The sequence below is a fragment of the Tachyglossus aculeatus genome, chromosome 1 (genome assembly GCF_015852505.1).
Source record: "Tachyglossus aculeatus isolate mTacAcu1 chromosome 1, mTacAcu1.pri, whole genome shotgun sequence".
NCBI classification, from domain to species: domain Eukaryota; kingdom Metazoa; phylum Chordata; class Mammalia; order Monotremata; family Tachyglossidae; genus Tachyglossus; species Tachyglossus aculeatus.
In genome coordinates, this window is record NC_052066.1 from 84986658 (window position 1) to 85003701 (window position 17044).

At 42.6% G+C, this 17044-nt stretch overlaps 1 protein-coding gene across 4 annotated transcripts in view; it reads right to left on the bottom strand.

The window, feature by feature from the left end:
- Positions 1-6378: 6378 nt before the first annotated feature.
- Positions 6379-17044, bottom strand: part of RBP2 (retinol binding protein 2) — a 104625-nt gene continuing 93959 nt past the window's right edge. For all 4 annotated transcript variants that reach the window (XM_038748298.1, XM_038748280.1, XM_038748272.1 and 1 more), the window contains 3 exons: positions 10888-11066; positions 8411-8512; positions 6379-6626 (listed from right to left, as the gene is read on the bottom strand). In XM_038748298.1, coding sequence (XP_038604226.1) covers positions 6576-6626; positions 8411-8512; positions 10888-11066 — 332 coding nt within the window. In that variant the 3' untranslated portion in view covers positions 6379-6575. The remainder of the gene's footprint in view (positions 6627-8410; positions 8513-10887; positions 11067-17044) is intronic.

Consider the following 17044-nt stretch of genomic DNA (forward strand, 5'->3'; position numbering starts at 1 on the left):
AAAGCAATGAGAGAATTAGTCTCGACTGAGCCTGGGCGTGAATGGGATTTAAAGAAACCACAACCTGATCCTAAGGATTAGAATAAAATGTGGATGTGGAAATCTGAAACCAGTCAAGAAAGGTAACCTGATTGAATAGACCTGATTGACTGCACCGTAATTCCACACACTCCCTTTTCTCAGGGCCCACTGCTTCAGTTACAACTGATCCAACTCGTTATCAGTTTAAAGGTGGAGCTTTGGGTGACCTCAAGGTGTTCATTGCAAGCATGGAGATAGGTCATCAAGGTTAGTGGGAAAATTATTTTCAACGTTTCAATTCCCTATTATTGGACCCAAGTCATCATTAATATTCTCACAGATAACTATATTAGTTTTCTGTGAGCAACGTTGTCCCTACCCTCAAGAAGTTTGCAAACTGAAAGGAAACAACCACACAAATGGTGTCTGAATAATGGGAAAAAAGGGATTCTTAAAATGAAAGTCAACCTAAAAGTACAAAAGGAAAACATAAATAAATTAATCAATACATAGTGTGGGAACCAACTCTTAACCAACTGTATCCATTTTGTTTTCAGTGTCCATTTTGCATTAATCTACCTTGTTTTCCTAAATCATGCTTCAGTCACACCCTTCCCATGCTGCCAACTTCAGCCACACTCTGTCATCAATTAAGAAAACACCGATTCTGTCGTAGTGTGAAGGAGCAGCACTCCCATGGGGGACTACAACTTGCTACCTACCTCACCCACTTTTCCGCGATAAGGTTAAGCCCACTTTAAAGGCAACAGACTATGTCTGTCCTCACCTATATAGATCGGGTTGGACATAGTCCCACCTGGGGTTTACAGTCTTAATTCCCATTTTACAGATGAGGTAACTGAGGCTCAGAGGAGTAAAGTAACTATCCCCAGGCCACACAGCAGAGAAGTGGCAGAGCTGGGATTAGAACGTGTGACTTTCTGACACCCAAGCACATGCTCTATCCATTATACCATGCTGCATCTCCAAAAGAAATCCTCGTGTGGTTGCTGTTACTTGATTTCTTTTTGAACTTGACAATGGGTTAAACTAGATTTCAGGGGGTCAAGGAGAGAACTGGAGGAGAGGAAGTGGAGGCAGTGGGAATTAAACGATACATTAAAGGAAAGGTAGGAGGGTGAGAGGAGAATCCTTGATGGTGCCATGGAATCAAGGGAGGTTGTTTTAAGATTGGAAAACACAGCCTTATTCACAAGTAGCAGGGAAGGGGCCACTGAAAGGGAAGTTGTTTAAGATGGTGGTCAGGAACAGAGGAAGGGAGAGGATGAGTGTTTTTATAAGGTGCAAATGGATGGGGTGGGAAGCTCAGGTGGAGGGGTAGATTTTAATGATGTGCATATAGCTTTAATTCTATTTGTTCTGACAATTTTGACACCTGTCTACATGTTTTGTTTTGCCTGTCTCCCCCTTCTAATAATAATAATAATAATGGCATTTATAAAGCACTTACTAGGTGCAAAGCACTGTTTTAAGCGCTGGGGAGGTTACAAGGTGATCAGGTTGTCCCACGGGGGGCTCATAGTCTTAATCCCCATTTTACAGATGAGGTAACTGAGGCACAGAGAAGTTAAGTGACTTGCCCAAAGTCACACAGCTGACAAGTGGCGGATCTCTGACTCCAAAGGCCGGACTCTTTCCACTGAGCCATGCTGCTTCTAAACTGTGAGCCCGTTGTTGGATAGGGATCATCTCTATATGTTGCCGACTTGTATTTAGTACAGTGCTCTGCATTCATTCATTCAATAGTACTTATTGAGTGCTTACTGTGTGCAGAGCACTGTACTAAGCGCTTGGGAAGTACAAGTTGGCAATAGAGACAGTCCCTACCCAACAACGGGCTCACAGTCTAGAAGGGAGAGACAGACAACAAAATAAAACATGAGGACAGGTGTCAAGTCATCAAAATAAACAGAAGTAAAGCTAGATGCACATCATTAACAAAATAAATAGAATAGTAAATTTGTACAAGTAATATTAATAGAGTAATGAATCTGTACAAACATGTATACAGGTGCTGTGGCTCCAGTGGCTACCAATCAACCTACGCATCAGGCAGAAACTCCTCACCCTCACCCTGGGCTTCAAGGCTGTCCATCACCTCGCCCCCTCCTACCTCACCTCCCTTCTCTCCTTCTCCAGCCCAGCCCACACCCTCCGCTCCTCCGCCGCTAATCTCCTCACTGGGCCTCGTTCTCGCCTGTCCCACCGTCGACCCCCAGCCCATGTCCTCCCCTTGGCCTGGAATGCCCTCCCTCCCCACATCCGCCAAGCTAGCTCTCTTCCTCCCTTCAAGGCCCGACTGAGAGCTCACCTCCTCCAGGAGGCCTTCGCAGACTGAGCCCCCTCCTTCCTTTCCCCCTCCTCCTCATCCCCCCCACCTTACCTCCTTCCCCTCCCCACAGCACCTGCATATATGTATATATGGTTGTACATATTTATTACTCCATTTATTTTATTTGTACATATTTATTCAATCTATTTTATATTGTTAATATGCTTTGTTTTGTTCTCTGTCTCCCCCTTCTAGACTGTGAGCCCACTGTTGGGTAGGGACCGTCTTTATATGTTGCCAACTTGTACTTCCCAAGCGCTTGGTACAGTGCTCTGCACACAGTAAGTGCTCAATAAATATGATTGAAGAAGGAGGGGAAGGAGGTAGGGTGGGAGGATGGGGAGGAGGACACAGTAAGCGCTCAATAAATGCGATTGAATGAATGAATGAATTTTAAGAAGAGGTTGGCTATCTCCTCATGAGATAATGCTGGGAAGGATGGGAGAGTTGAATAGGGGCTGAAGGACAACAGGACTGGAGAGGTGAAAAGAAGATTTTAGGGAGATCACACCTGAGACGGAGCCAGGTAATTGGAGTGGGTGGCTTTCAGGCTATATTGCACACTGCTGCATGGACCATCCTGGCGAGTCATTTGGTACACATTTCCCCACTGACTTCCCCTGTCCTTCTGCAGTAAGCAAAATGAAGTGACTTGCCCAAGTTGCTTGTCTGCTGTGTGACCTTGGACAAGGCACTTCATTTATCTGTGCCTCCCTTCCCTCATCTATAAAATGGGGATTAAGACTGTGACTAAGACTTAAAAGTAAGACTGTGAGTTCCAGGTGGGACAGGGACGGTGACCAATCTGATTAGCTTGTGTCTACCCTAGTGCTTAGTACAATGTCTGGTATATGGTAAATTTCACAAATACCATTAAAAAAAAACACTTCTCATGCACAGTTTCATGGTAAGCGCTCAATAAATACGATTGATGATGATGATGATGATGATGGTTCTCAATCAACTCACCCCACCTCCTTACATATCCGCTCTCTTCTCAAACTATTCTCTAGCTCATTCTCTTTGCTTTTCTCAAGCTAACTTAGCTGCACCTCTCTCTTGCCTCTCCCAATTTTGTTCCCTTGTCCATGCTGTTTCCCCTCCTTCCCCAAATCTGACAGATTACAGAGCTCCCCTCATTCAAAGATCACCTAAAATCCCATCTCCTCCAGCAAGTCTTCCCCGATTAATTCTCAGCACCCAAGTTAGCAAATGTTAATATAATGGATCACAATCAATGGGAAGCAGCATAGCCTAGGAGTTCAGCACGGGACTGGGAAACAGAGGACCTGAGTTTCAATCCTGCCTCTGCTACTTGCTTGTTGTTTGACCTTGGGCATGCGACTTTACTCCTATGTGCCTCAGTTGCCTCAACTGCAAAAAAGTTGGGATTCAATACCTATTGTTCCTCTTTCTTAGACTGTGAGCACCATGTGGGACATGGACTGTATCTGGCCTGATTAAGGTGTAACTACACCAGTGTTTACAACAGTGTTCAACACATTGTAAGTGCTTTAGAAATATCATTTAAAAAAATGGGAACTCAATAAATACTATTATCGCTAATAGTAGTACTGACTTGCTGTTGGTGTGATGAATACCAATGCAGTACAAGAAGCATTAATGGACTTTAGCCAAAACGGTGACAAAATTATCTTCCTCTTTTAAAAGGTTTATGCGCAAGTCCTCTACCACCTCAGACTGTAACCTCAGATCAATGACATTCTCTGTGTGCTCTCTTTCCCTACTACTCAACTGAGCTACTGTGGAGATTAATTAAGTTAAAGTCTCCAAAGTAGCACATACCATACTATTATTTATTGTCTAGTCATCCAGGCCTCTGAAATTGAATTCTTAGTGGCTCAGAACAGAGTTCATTAGAAAGAACACTGGCTTGGGATGAGAACTCAGATTTTCCTTAAGGGTAGCAATTTAGTAATGTAGCATTTTAGTATTCAAGTGTTCTAATGTCTGTGGAAGAACTCTGTGGTCAGAGGGCCAGGACTTTAGGGGGACCAAACCAAGTAACACATTTTCCTTCTCTCGAGACCCACCTAAATTTTCCATCACCAGATGCCCTGAACACCACAGGAAATGAACGTCGGTTTTTCTGCCACAGTGCTTCCAGGATCCACTGGCTTTTGAGTTAAATACAGTCTTCATTCCTCTCAAGCGAACCTACTCACTGTTCTCACCCCCATCTCTCCAGTCACCACCTTCTTGCTCGCGTCTTCCCTGCTACTTGCTCTGCACACAGTAAGCGCTCAATTAACATGATTGAATGAATGAATCTGATAGACCACAGCTGTCCCCCCTTTAAAGCCCTTCCAAAATTACACCTCTTTCAGAAAGACTTCCCTTATTCATCTCACCTTCCCTGTTTCCCCTCAAAATTTCCCCTCAACTTCCACTTCAGTATTTCTGCGCAATTAATACTCTTAACCTCATCATAGTAATAAGAATTGTGCTATTTGTTGTGTGCTTCCCATATGACCAGCACTGTACTAAGCACTGGGGTAGATACAAGATAAACAGGTCCCACATGGGGCTCACAGTAGGAAGGAGAACAAGTATTGAATCCCCGTTTTGCAGATGAGAAAACAGAGGCATAGAGAAGTTAAGCGATTTGTCCAAGGTGACACAGCAGGTAAGTGGTGGAGCAGAGATTAGAACCCAGGTCCTCTGACCCCCACATCTGTGCTCTTTCCACTAGGCCATTCTGTGTCTCTTACTTACCCCACCATTTAAGCTTTAACGCATGTACCTATTCCCTTTTTCTTCTTCCTTCCACCTGTAATTTATTCAAGTGTCTCCCCAACTAGATTGCCTACTCTAGATTGAGAGTTTTAAAGAGAGGGCAGCTGTGGTCTATCACATTCATTCATTCAGTCATGCTTATTGAGTGCTTTTGTGTACAGAGCAAGCAGCAGGGAAGATGCGAGCAAGAGGGTGATGATGAGAGAGATGGGGGTGAGAACAGTGAGTAGGTTTGCTTGAGAGGAATGAAGACTGTATTCAACTCAAAAGCCAGTGGATCCTGGAAACATTGTGGCAGAAAAAACAACGCTCATTTCCTGCGGTGTTCAGGGTGTCTGGTGATGGGTGGGTCTTGAGAGAAGGAAAATGTGTTATTAGGTTTGGTCCCCCTAAAGTCCTGGCCCTCTGACCACAGAGTTCTTCCATGGACATTAGAACACTTGAATACTAAAATGTTACAATAATAAATTGCTACCCTTAAGGAAAATCTGAGTTTTCATCCTATTGCGGGCTTCTATTCTTCCCCTCTCCCAGCCCCGCAGCATGTATGTACATATCTGTAATTCATTTATTTATATTAATGTCTGTCTCCCCCCTCTAGACTGTAAGCTTGTTGTGAGCGAGGAACGTTTGTTTATTGTTCTATTGTGTTTTCCCAAGCACTTGCAGTGCCGTGCACACAGTAAGTGCTCAGTAACCACAATTGAATGAATAAATGAAGCTTCTTGAGAGCAGGGATCTCCTTCTCCTCCTCCTCCTCATCCCCTCCCCCCTTCCCCTGCCCACAGCACTTGTATATAGTTGTACAGATTTATTACTGTATTTATTTTACTTGTACATATTTACCATTCTATTTTGTTAATGATGTGCGTATAGCTATAATTCCACTTGTTCTGAAAATTTTGACACCCGTCTATGTGTTTTGTTGTCTGTCTCCCCCCTTCTAGACTGTGAGCCCATTGTTGGGTAGGGACCGTCTCTATATGTTGCCAACTTGTACTTCCCAAGCGCTTAGTACAGTGCTCTGCACACAGCAAGCGCTCGATAAATACGACTCATTGAATGAATGAACTCATTCTACTGTTCTCACCCAAGCACTTGGTCTAGTGACTGGCATGCAGTAAGTGCTCAATTAATACTATTGGTTGATTCTGTGGGTTCGACTTATGAGTTGAGGATTTGCAAACTAGATGCTAAAAAATGATCAACTTATCCTAGAAACGAAGGAGACCAGGGGTTACGAGACTCAAAGTGAATTTTATTTAATTCCAGTTGCAGAGGAGAAAGTTTTGGTTGTCACCAGTGCAAATTTGTTGTTAAAAATCCATCCATCCATTCAGACATCTCGATGAGACAGGTATGGTAGATAGAGGACCTCCTAGAGCCTCTGCCCAAAGTAAATAAAACTACTGACTTGGAAGTCAATGGGTTTCCTGATCAGTTATTATTTCTTCTTAAAGACTTGAAGGCACAGCTGGTCTTCACATGTCAGTTCCTGCAACATTAAAACAATTGGTAAATATGTAGGAGGCAACCACCTTCTTTGTTCCCAACGTCTAGAACTCTTCTTGACATTTGTGACAGATGAACTGAGTGACCACATTAACAAAGACTTTCAGGTATTTTTTTTTTAAGCACATTTTATGTGTCCAATCAGCTGGCATGCACTGTGGGTTGCAGTAATTAGATTGTGACACTTGAATTGAGCCTTAAAAACTATCAAAATGAAAAATGCTTCGAAACTGCACTCTAATAGTGGGATTTTGCATACTCTCTGATTAAAACAACATGCTTTAATTTATTAGAAGCACTCAAGCATCAAGTGAGTTATAAAAAGGGTGTGGAGAAGTCTTTAAGGACAAGAGACTGGGAGAAAAATGTTCAGTAAAATGACACTTCAGCCCACTGGGTCTTTCTTACTAGGGCCTTGGCTTGAGTTCTGGTGCTTATAGTTGGAACTTCTCTCAGGTGGATTATTGGCAAATTTTGAATTTTGATTGCTGTGGGGTTATAAAATTCTTCCTGCCAGGCGATTGGGACTTTGTTTCCTGCTTAAAGGAAAACAGTAGCTTTTATTCACCACTGACTGATTTTAGGACAATGTGAGAAAACTGCAGAGTTAAAACAGTGGCCAGTTGAGTGACAAAGGTCAACCTCGAATAATAATAATAATAATGATGGCATTTATTAAGCACTTACTATGTGCAAAGCACTGTTCTAAGCACTGGGGAGGTTACCGGGTGATCAGGTTGTCTCATGGGGGGCTCACAGTCTTAATCCCCATTTAACAGATGAGATAACAGACACAGAGAAGTTAAGTGATTTGCCCAAAGTCACACAGCTGACAATTGGCAGAGCCGGGATTTGAACCCATGACCTCTGACTCCAAAGCCAGAGGCCCAAATATCAAACTACTGGGTAAAAAAATGCAAAATACTACATTGCAAAATTATGTTTAACGTGTCTAAAATAAGAGCTACAGCCAAACAATCCTTTAACCATTGGATTTTATGCCCCATGTCTGCTAACTCCTTTGGTGATTACCCTCCAGATTCCAGGATTTTGTCTAGAAGCACATACTTTTTTATGGTATTTGTTATGTGCTTATTACATGCCAAGCACTGTTCTGAGCACTGGGAGAGATAGAAAGTGATCAGGTTGGACACAGTCCATGTCCCACATTGGGTTCACAGTTGTAATCCCCATTTCACAGATGAGGTAACTGAGGCACAGAAAAGTGAAGTTATTTTCCCAAAGTCACACAGCTGACAAGGGGCAGAGTCGGGATTAGAACCCGTGACCTCTGATGGCCAAGCCCGTGCTCTTTCCACTAGGCCACACTCCTTCTCTGTGGACTCCTTTCCTTTACAGGCCCATTTGGCCTCAGATTCACCGTATTTCTCCCTGGATTCTATGGTTTTCATATCAGCTGTTTGATTTCTTTTTTTTTTTTTAACTGAAAAACTCACAAAACCTGCAGTGTGGATTGTCTTCAGTGATTTTCCCCTGAGCATTATGGAAATACTTTCTTGTTTTATTCATAACAGTCTTTTAGCTAGAATTCTGATTGGTTGAATGAGGCTGTTTTCCTTCCAGATCTAAAGTAATAGGTAAATGCTGGGTTTTATTTTCAGTTCCTCCAACTGAAAATGAAATGAAATGAAAGCTGAAGGATATGTTGCCGACTTGTACTTCCCAAGCACTTAGTACAGTGATCTGCACACAGTAAGCGCTCAATAAATACGATGGAATGAATGAATGAATAAAACCAACTCTTACCAAGTACAGTTTGTCACCTTCAATCCACTGTTTCCAACCTCGGTTGTTCTTCTCGCCCTTTTGGACGCATACAAGTTTATCACCCTCCCAGGTCACAAGTGTCTGCAGGAATCAAATAGCAGACAAATCAAATACCGGTAGTGGGAGTCGGGTTAGAGCCATTGATTAAACAATTTAATAACAAAGGAAATGGACGTAAAATTGCATTTTGCAAAAATCATTCTGTATGTGAAATTTGCACATTTCAATGTATTTACTATGTTTTTTAATAATAATAGTTTGTCCCCCTGGAATTCCATAGCCAAGAGTGGGTATAAAATTTCACTAATCCAAATTAGATATCCATAAAATCAGTTGTTCAACAATAAAATAAAGTTGGCTAAAATTAATTAAATATCAGTGAATCAGAGTAACGACTGTTAAGCTAACACTTTTGCCTTCCCAAAACAGAGAGCATACTTTAAACAAACTGGATAAACTACCAGCTAAAGCTCCAGCTCACCCCTTCTTGCTGATATCTTCTTCCCGGTCTCACCTCCACAACATCGCCAAGATCCGCCCTTTCCTCTACATCTAAACCGCTACCTTGCTGGTTCAATCTCTCCTCCTATCCCGACTGGATTACTGCATCAGCCTCCTCTCTGATCTCCCATCCTCCTGTGTCTCCCCACTTCAGTCTATACTTCATGCTGCTGCCTGGATCATCTTTGTGCAGAAACGCTCTGGGCTTGTTACTCCCCTCCTCAAAAATCTCCAGTAGCTGCCTGTCAACCTACACATCAAGCAAAAACTCCTCACTCTCGGCTTCAAGGCTGTCCATCACCTCACCCCCTCTTACCTCACCTCCCTTCTCTCCTTCTACATCCAAGCCTGCACTCTCCACTCCTCCACCACTAATCTCTGCACCATACCTCATTTTCGCCTGTCCCGCCGTTGACCCCCGGCCCACATCATCCCCCTAGCCTGGAATGCCCTCCCTCCGCACAACCGCCAAGCTAGCTCTCTTCCTTCCTTCAATGCCCTACTGAGAGCTCACCTCCTCCAGGAGGTCTTCCCAGACTGAGCCCCATTTTTCCTCTCCTCCTCCCCATCCCCCCCGCCCTACCTCCTTCTCCTCCCCACAGCACCTGTTTATGTTTGTACAGATTTATTACTCTATTTTACTTGTACATATGTACTATTCTATTTATTCAGTTAATGATGTGCATTTAGCTTTAATTCTATTTGCTCTGAGGACTTGGCACCTGTCCACATGTTTTGTTTTGTAGTCTGTTTCCCCCTTCTAGACCGTGAGCCCGTTGTTGGGTAGGGACCGTCTCTATATGTTGCCGACTTGTACTTCCCAAGCGCTTAGTTCAGTGCTCTGCACACAGTAAGCACTCAATAAATACTATTGAATGAATGAATTAATTAATGAATGCTGATCCTAGCTTTTCATGGCCTTAGAATAAAATTCGAGGGTGTGGAGGACTCCAGAGAAGTGCCAGAGCAGGGTGGGGAAAACAGGACAATACAAATCAATCAATCAATAGTATTGACTGAGCACTTACTGTGTGCAGAGCATTCTACTAAGTGTCCAGGAGAGTACAGTAGACATGTTCCCCGCCCACAGTAACAGTAGTAGGAGGAGTAATAGTAATAATAATAATAATGATGGCATTTATTAAGCACTTACTATGTGCAAAGCACTGTTCTAATTGCTGGGGAGGTTACAAGGTGATCAGGTTGTCCCACAGGGGGCTCACAGTCTTAATCCCCACTTTACAGATCAGGTAACTGAGGCACAGAGAAGTTAAGTGACTTGCCCAAGATCACACAGCAAACAAGTGGTGGAGTCAGGATTAGAACCCATGTCCTCTGACTCTCAAGCCCGTGCTCTTTTCACTAAGCCACGCTGGAGAGACATGGTCTCTAGCACTCAAAGATCTCACGATGATAGTCAAGCTGCAGCCGTATGGTGAAGTGAAATGGGGTGGACATAAAACGGAAGCCAAACTGAAGAATTAAAGACAGTTTTGGAGGGGGGCAGTTTCAAACAATGTGGTTTAGCAACCAGCAGCTGCCCGAAACCTATCATGAGGGGACTTGCTCTCCTGGAGTAGAGGCTTCGTGAAGACCAGGAAGCTGGAAGCTGATTTTTAAACAGCATCAGACACTGCAAATATATCAGTATGGCGAAGAACAATTTCCAGATGAGTCCATTGGAGATGGACTCTTAATCACTCCCTACTCACAAATAAAATCACACCACTAGCAGGGCTACCATCAGTGGGGAAGGACAGTTAACTACCCTTCCATGCGTACAAATGAAACAGGAATATGACTGATTCAAAAAGAAGCCACAAATTTACAATATAAAATTTACTGAGATGGGCACACTATGTGCTCTTTAAGACCGGGCCCTTGAGAAATCTCCAGGAAGAGAAGCCCTAATATTAACCCCTGTGCAAATGAAAAATGAAATTACAGGTTAATACCTTTACATTTCTGTTGTCAAGACCCTTAGTATGCTCCTCAAATTCCACACCAACAGTGAAGTCCACGTTATAGTTTCGGAAAGTGCTCAAAGTTTTTGTCTTGAAGGAGTCACCATTTTGTTCGATTTCTTTGGTTTGGCTCAGATGGACGGCAATCTTGCGGGTGGCAAAATCAATATCTGTTGGCAAGCAAAATAGTTAAGTTTCTGATACACTGGCCAACACTTGGCTGATTCTATAATAAACTCTGCATTTACTGATCTGAATCAAAATCACATGCAAATTCGGATTCCTTATTTAACTGAAAAACAAGAGGTGTCCGTTCTTTTGAGGTGAAGAAACTTGAGTTGTAGAGCCCTGAATGTTCAAGCTGAGAATTTGTAGACCCAAATTTATAGACTCAAACTTGCGTGGCTCAGTGGAAAGAGCCCGGGCTTGGGAGTCAGAGGTCATGGGTTCAAATCCCATCTCCGCCAATTGTCAGTTGTGTGATTTTGGGCAAGTCACTTCACTTCTCTGTGCCTCAGTTCCCTCATGTGTAAAATGGGGTTTAAGACTGTGAGCCCCACCTGGGACAACCTGATCGCCTTGAATCCTCCCCAGTGCTTAGAACAGTGCTTTGCACATAGTAAGCACTTAAGAAATGCCATCATTATTATTTATAACGTAACTTTGCCAGTAGCTTTGGCTGCCAAACATGACATTTAAGCTCCTTCCAAATCATTCACCAAGAACTGATTGTCATTTTAAATATTGAGTGTGAATAATAATATGAGCAATAATCATAATAATTGAGTAAGAGAGAGTAGTTTGAAAGTATGTGGTCCTTCTCTCAAGCACTTTACAAAGAGTAACTCTTTCATAATATCACCGCAGCTGGTGACAAGCTTTGTAGAGCCTCTCCCTCATTCCAGATGGAAAAACAGAGGTGCCAAGTAGATATGTGATTTGCAACAGGAGATAGAGCTGGAATTGCGAACTTTCAGGATGTAGGATCTGCCAGGCCAGGGGGACACTAAACCTTTGCTAGTGGGTAATGATAATAATAATAATAATGGCATTTATTTAGCGCTTACTATGTGCAAAGCACTGTTCTAAGCGCTGGGGAGGTTACAAGGTGATCAGGTTGTCCCATGTGGGGCTCACAGTCTTAATCCCATTTTACAGATGAGATAACTGAGGCACAGAGAAGTTAACTGACTGGCCCAAAGTCACACAGCTGACAAGTGGCGGAGCAGGATTTGAACCCCTGACCTCTGACTCCAAAGCCCGTGCTCTTTCCACTGAGCCACGCTGGGTTCTAAATTGCGTAGTAATTCTCAGTCTAGTTTATAACCTTTCCTTTCACCTTCCCTTCCACCACAGCCCAGGGCATCTTCACCTTTACAATAACGAATCCACTCTCCAACTTCGCCCTACCAGGTGCCAACAATTTTTCATTGATTCAAAATTGGGGCTACTTTGCTGTATATTCATTCAGTCGTATTTATTGAGCACTTATTGTGTGCAGAGCACTGTACTAAGGTCCCTGCCCAACAATGGGTATACCCACAAGTGAAGCCTCAAACCATCTATTCAGTATTTATAAGTACTAGAGAAAGATACCCCCTCTCAGGTTTACACCTGAAGAGTTTCCAGTACTCTACCAGTCACGACTACAGGAGGAAGAGTCAAGCAGAGGCCTACCCATTCCATTCCTAGCTTGGGCAGTGGCTAGCAAGTAGAAGGCCATCTGCTACAAGTCAAAACTTCACTGTGCTGGGCAGCAACATCATGGGAGAGAGTCGAGGGTGGAGATTCAGGTTTACCTGTAAACATGCAATGTAAACCATTTCCATACTTTTACCAAGAAAATTCTATGGATACACTACCAGAACGATTGCAGATGGAAGTGGGAGTGTTCTGGGAGAGATGTGTCTATGGTGTCGCTATGAGTTGGCCACAACTCAATCAATCAATCAATCAATCATATTTATTGAGCGCTTACTGTGTGCAGAGCACTGTACTAAGCACTTGGGAAGCACAAGTTGGCAACATATAGAGACAGTCCCTACCCAACAGTGGGCTCACAGTCTAAAAGGGGGAGACAAAGAACAAAACCAAACATACTAACAAAATAAAATAAATAGAATAGATATGTACAAGTAAAATAGAGTAATAAATATGTACAAACATATATACATATATACAGGTGCTGTGGGGAAGGGAAGGAGGTAAGATGGGGGGATGGAGAGGGGGACGAGGGGGAGAGCTCGACAGCTCAAGACAACAAAGAAAGATACAGCACTAGGAACTCCAAGCAGGACCCAAATGGAAGTTCTGTGGAAGGCCCCAGCAAGCATGACTGAACCAAACGTCCCAACGAGAGATGATTAAAGTCAGGATTTAAATAGTAACACCAATGGGAAAGATCTCAATAGAGACTACTAAAGAAAAGGTTTGCAAGGTAAAATTTACAGCCTCTCAGGTTCAGGACTGTCAGGGCAATGCTGAAGATCTGATAACAAACCGTGCGATTAGGCTGTGTTAGAGAGTTTGACTTGGGGAAAATGCTGGGGACTGGGTTTAGTCTGGAGTTACCCCCAAATAGGGATTATGACTGAATGAACTCTCTCTAGTTTGCCTTTTACCTCAGATATAGCTTAGGTAGAGAGAAATACATTTACCACCTGAAGATCAATTCTGGCTGGGTCTCAGAGCAGCGCAGAGATATCCCCTTAGAGCTGACACACAGCTCCAACTCCTTCCCTTCCCTTCTTCCTGCATCTATTAGAGGTCAATTCTGCCCCTGTTGGGGTGTGGAGTTTAACCGTATTGGCTGAGATGCCAGTCTTCTCTCAGAATAGTCTATAATCGTATTTATTGAGCGCTTACTGTGTGCAGAGCACTGTACTAAGCGCTTGGGAAGTACAAGCTGGCAACATATAGAGACAGTCCCTACCCAACAGTGGGCTCTCAGTCTAGAAGACCCTGAAGGTGTCTGACTCTTGTCAGACATGGGATCTTGTTAACGCTCCCCAACTCTCCACAGTCTCTACCCTTGACTGCCTCACCTGGCCCCTTCCCATATGAATGTTGCTCTTGATTATTATTGTTATTAACTATTATTATTATTATTATACTTATTAAGTTCTCATTATGTGCCAAACACTGCATTAAGTGCTGGGATACGTACAAGATAATCAGGTTAGTTCACAACCTAAAGGAGGGAGAATAGAGATTCTGATGCCCAAAGAGAAGTTAAATGACCTGCAGGTCACACAGCAGACATGGGCGGAGCTGGGATTAGAATCCAGGTCCTCTGACTCTCCGCCCTGTGCTTTTTCCACTAGGCCAAAGTGTGTCATTGCCCCTGCTTATCCCATTTCCTCATCAGATTGCTTTACTCCTAGGAGGATCCTCATATGCCCCAAACTACATTTCCAAAACATCACTCTAAGTTAAGCAACTTCTCTCCCTAGGTAATATATTCACCACTTTAGAATCCAAACACAGTATTTGTACTTTTTTTTTTCTATAGCTTCAGGAACCTCTTGACCTAGTTGGGTTATAATCCTATTTATTTTTGGATTTACCTTTCACAGACTGATGAAAGTTATATTACCACCGCTATCACATGCCATCTTTCCCAAGCATTTATTATTTCCTGAACCTCTGGCTCTCGGAAATAAACTCAAACTGGGGGACAGCACATTTTATACTCTTTAAATTCCTCATGCAGGTCTATAACAGTTTATTCAGGGGCCTGAAAAGTTTAGAGAGCCAACCATTAGTACTTTTAAGCAGCACAGCCTGCAGGGTACAGAAACCAAAGTGCGAAGAAATGCTCCCTTTTCCTCTCCACCTAAAATATTTCAGTTGACTTCCATTACTAAGCTGTTGAAAATAGTTTATTTTGGTTCTTCTGCTACCAATATGATGGCAAATCTTCATTTTATTTTTTTCACGGTGATTCGTGAGATTCCATGAAAGAGAAATGTCTTTGACTAGAGCAGGAGGCCAAGGAGTTTAGACTTCAAGTTGATAAACTTCAGTGAAGAACGTTCTACAGATTCTGAATATGTATAAATTTAGCTAGCAGAAAAAATGATATAAAGGCATATGATATTTCTCTGCTCCGGCTGAGCCAGACTGCACAGGGAAAGTGAGTTAACTAGCAAGCCCTATGACATGGAGTAAGTGAAAGGTAATCAGTGCCACCCATATATCAGTAAAGATCCTGGAAAGGAGAGCCGGCTTGCTTCATCAGTCATGTGACACACAGGAGGAAAGAAATCCTGGTAAAGTCCAAAATTGATGGGAAGAAGACATGTCATTTCCTAGCTTCTGCAGAAATCGAAAACGACAGAAAGTCAAAGCCAGCCAGAATCATCCATTTTATTTGATTTCCTATTATTATGCATAATTATATGGTTTGAGTCTTTTTCACAAGCTGTACTGTATTCATAATGGAGGCTCCCCTAATACAAAGGATCACTTGCACCTGAATGCTAAGAAAGATACATCTAAACTAAGAATATGCTTTGCGCCCATGACACGGTCTACCATGGATAGTACATCTATTGCCAACAGCTCTACCAGAACTAATAAATATTTCTCACCAGCTGACAGAGAATGTTATTACGGGGCCTTATGTAAATGAAATCATCTGACAGTTTGCTCCAGGAGTTTGAAAAATGGTTTGGCCTGTTAACCACCCTTTGGCTTTCACACGTATTTTCCCGCATGCAAGTTAATCACTGTCTCCTCGACGTTGTCTACTGCGGCTGAACCACATTTTCTGCCACTGGATTCATTGGGTTGTTCTCAAATCACTAATCGGATTGAGAAAACAGTTTGGCCGCAGCCAGGTAGCAAAAGGAGCTGTTTTTATTTGGGAGGGTTATTTTTTTCAGTCTTTTTCACTCAAGGGTTATCAACTATATTTCATCTGAAATATGGATTAATGGTATCTCTGAGCCTGACTTAGCTCCAGGTAACTTGAAATTCAGGTCTCTCAGAGGAAACGGTCCAAAGGCAAGCAATTTCTGAATAATAGTTGTGTAACTGTTGCATAAAATCAGGAGAGGCTTTATTAAAGCATACTTCCCATGACTGCATTTTGAACAAAGTAAACCATAGAGTTGAAATACTGCTCTGGTATCTTATATTAAAATACTTTGTAATGTGCTTGTGAATATGCTACAGTTTCTTGCTTAAAGGGCAGAGCTATTTGTAAATTAAGTGACAAAAATGCCTACGTATCCATCATATGAATGAATGGATCTCTCAAAGTTCAGCTTCAATAGGCTTGGAACTTGAACTCATTAATACTTCAAATATCAACCATGTCTACAGCCATGAGTAGCGGCCTGGAAGGAATACCTGCTTCTTAGTTCCATGCCATTTCTTTTAATTGATAAAAAGGAGCATGGTTTCTGAGCATCTTTTACTGAAATGCCCAAGTCCTTCTAACTCAGGTGTCATTTGGTAGCTTCCCCAGTATCCAATAGCAAACATGGTAAAGTGTCCACATGAGAAATTACTCATGAAAGTTAATTTCACAAAGATTTGCTAACTCAGGATCCCTGGGCATCTTTTTGTTTCAGTTTTAGATTGTGCACGCTTCTTCTCCCACCGAAGGACAGGGACCATAACTAATTTCCACCTTTTTTTTTCTTTCCCAGCACTCGGTACAGTACTTCATACACAGTAAGCACTTAATAAATATCGTTACTACTACTACTACTACTACTACTACTACTACTACTACTACTACTACTACGCTTATTACTACCTTAAGTGCTTGGACAAAGCTGTCCAAATTTTTGGCAGGGGTCTTATTTTCCCACTCTATTGTACTGTCCTCTTCAAGTGTTTAGTATATAGTGCTCTGCACACAGTAATGGCTCAAAAAGTATCACCGATTGATTACTCAAAGAGGCCTTCCCCAACTAAGCCCCCATTTCCTCTGCTCCCTCTCTCTTCTGCCTCACCCTTGCATTTGGATTTCCCTCCTTTATTAACCCCACCTCAGCCCCATAGCACTTAATGTATATATTCTATATATTCTATATTCAATCATATTTATTGAGCACTTACTGTGTGCAGAGCATTGTACTAAGCGCTTGGGAAGTACAAGTTGGCAACATATAGAGACGGTCCCTACCCAACAGGG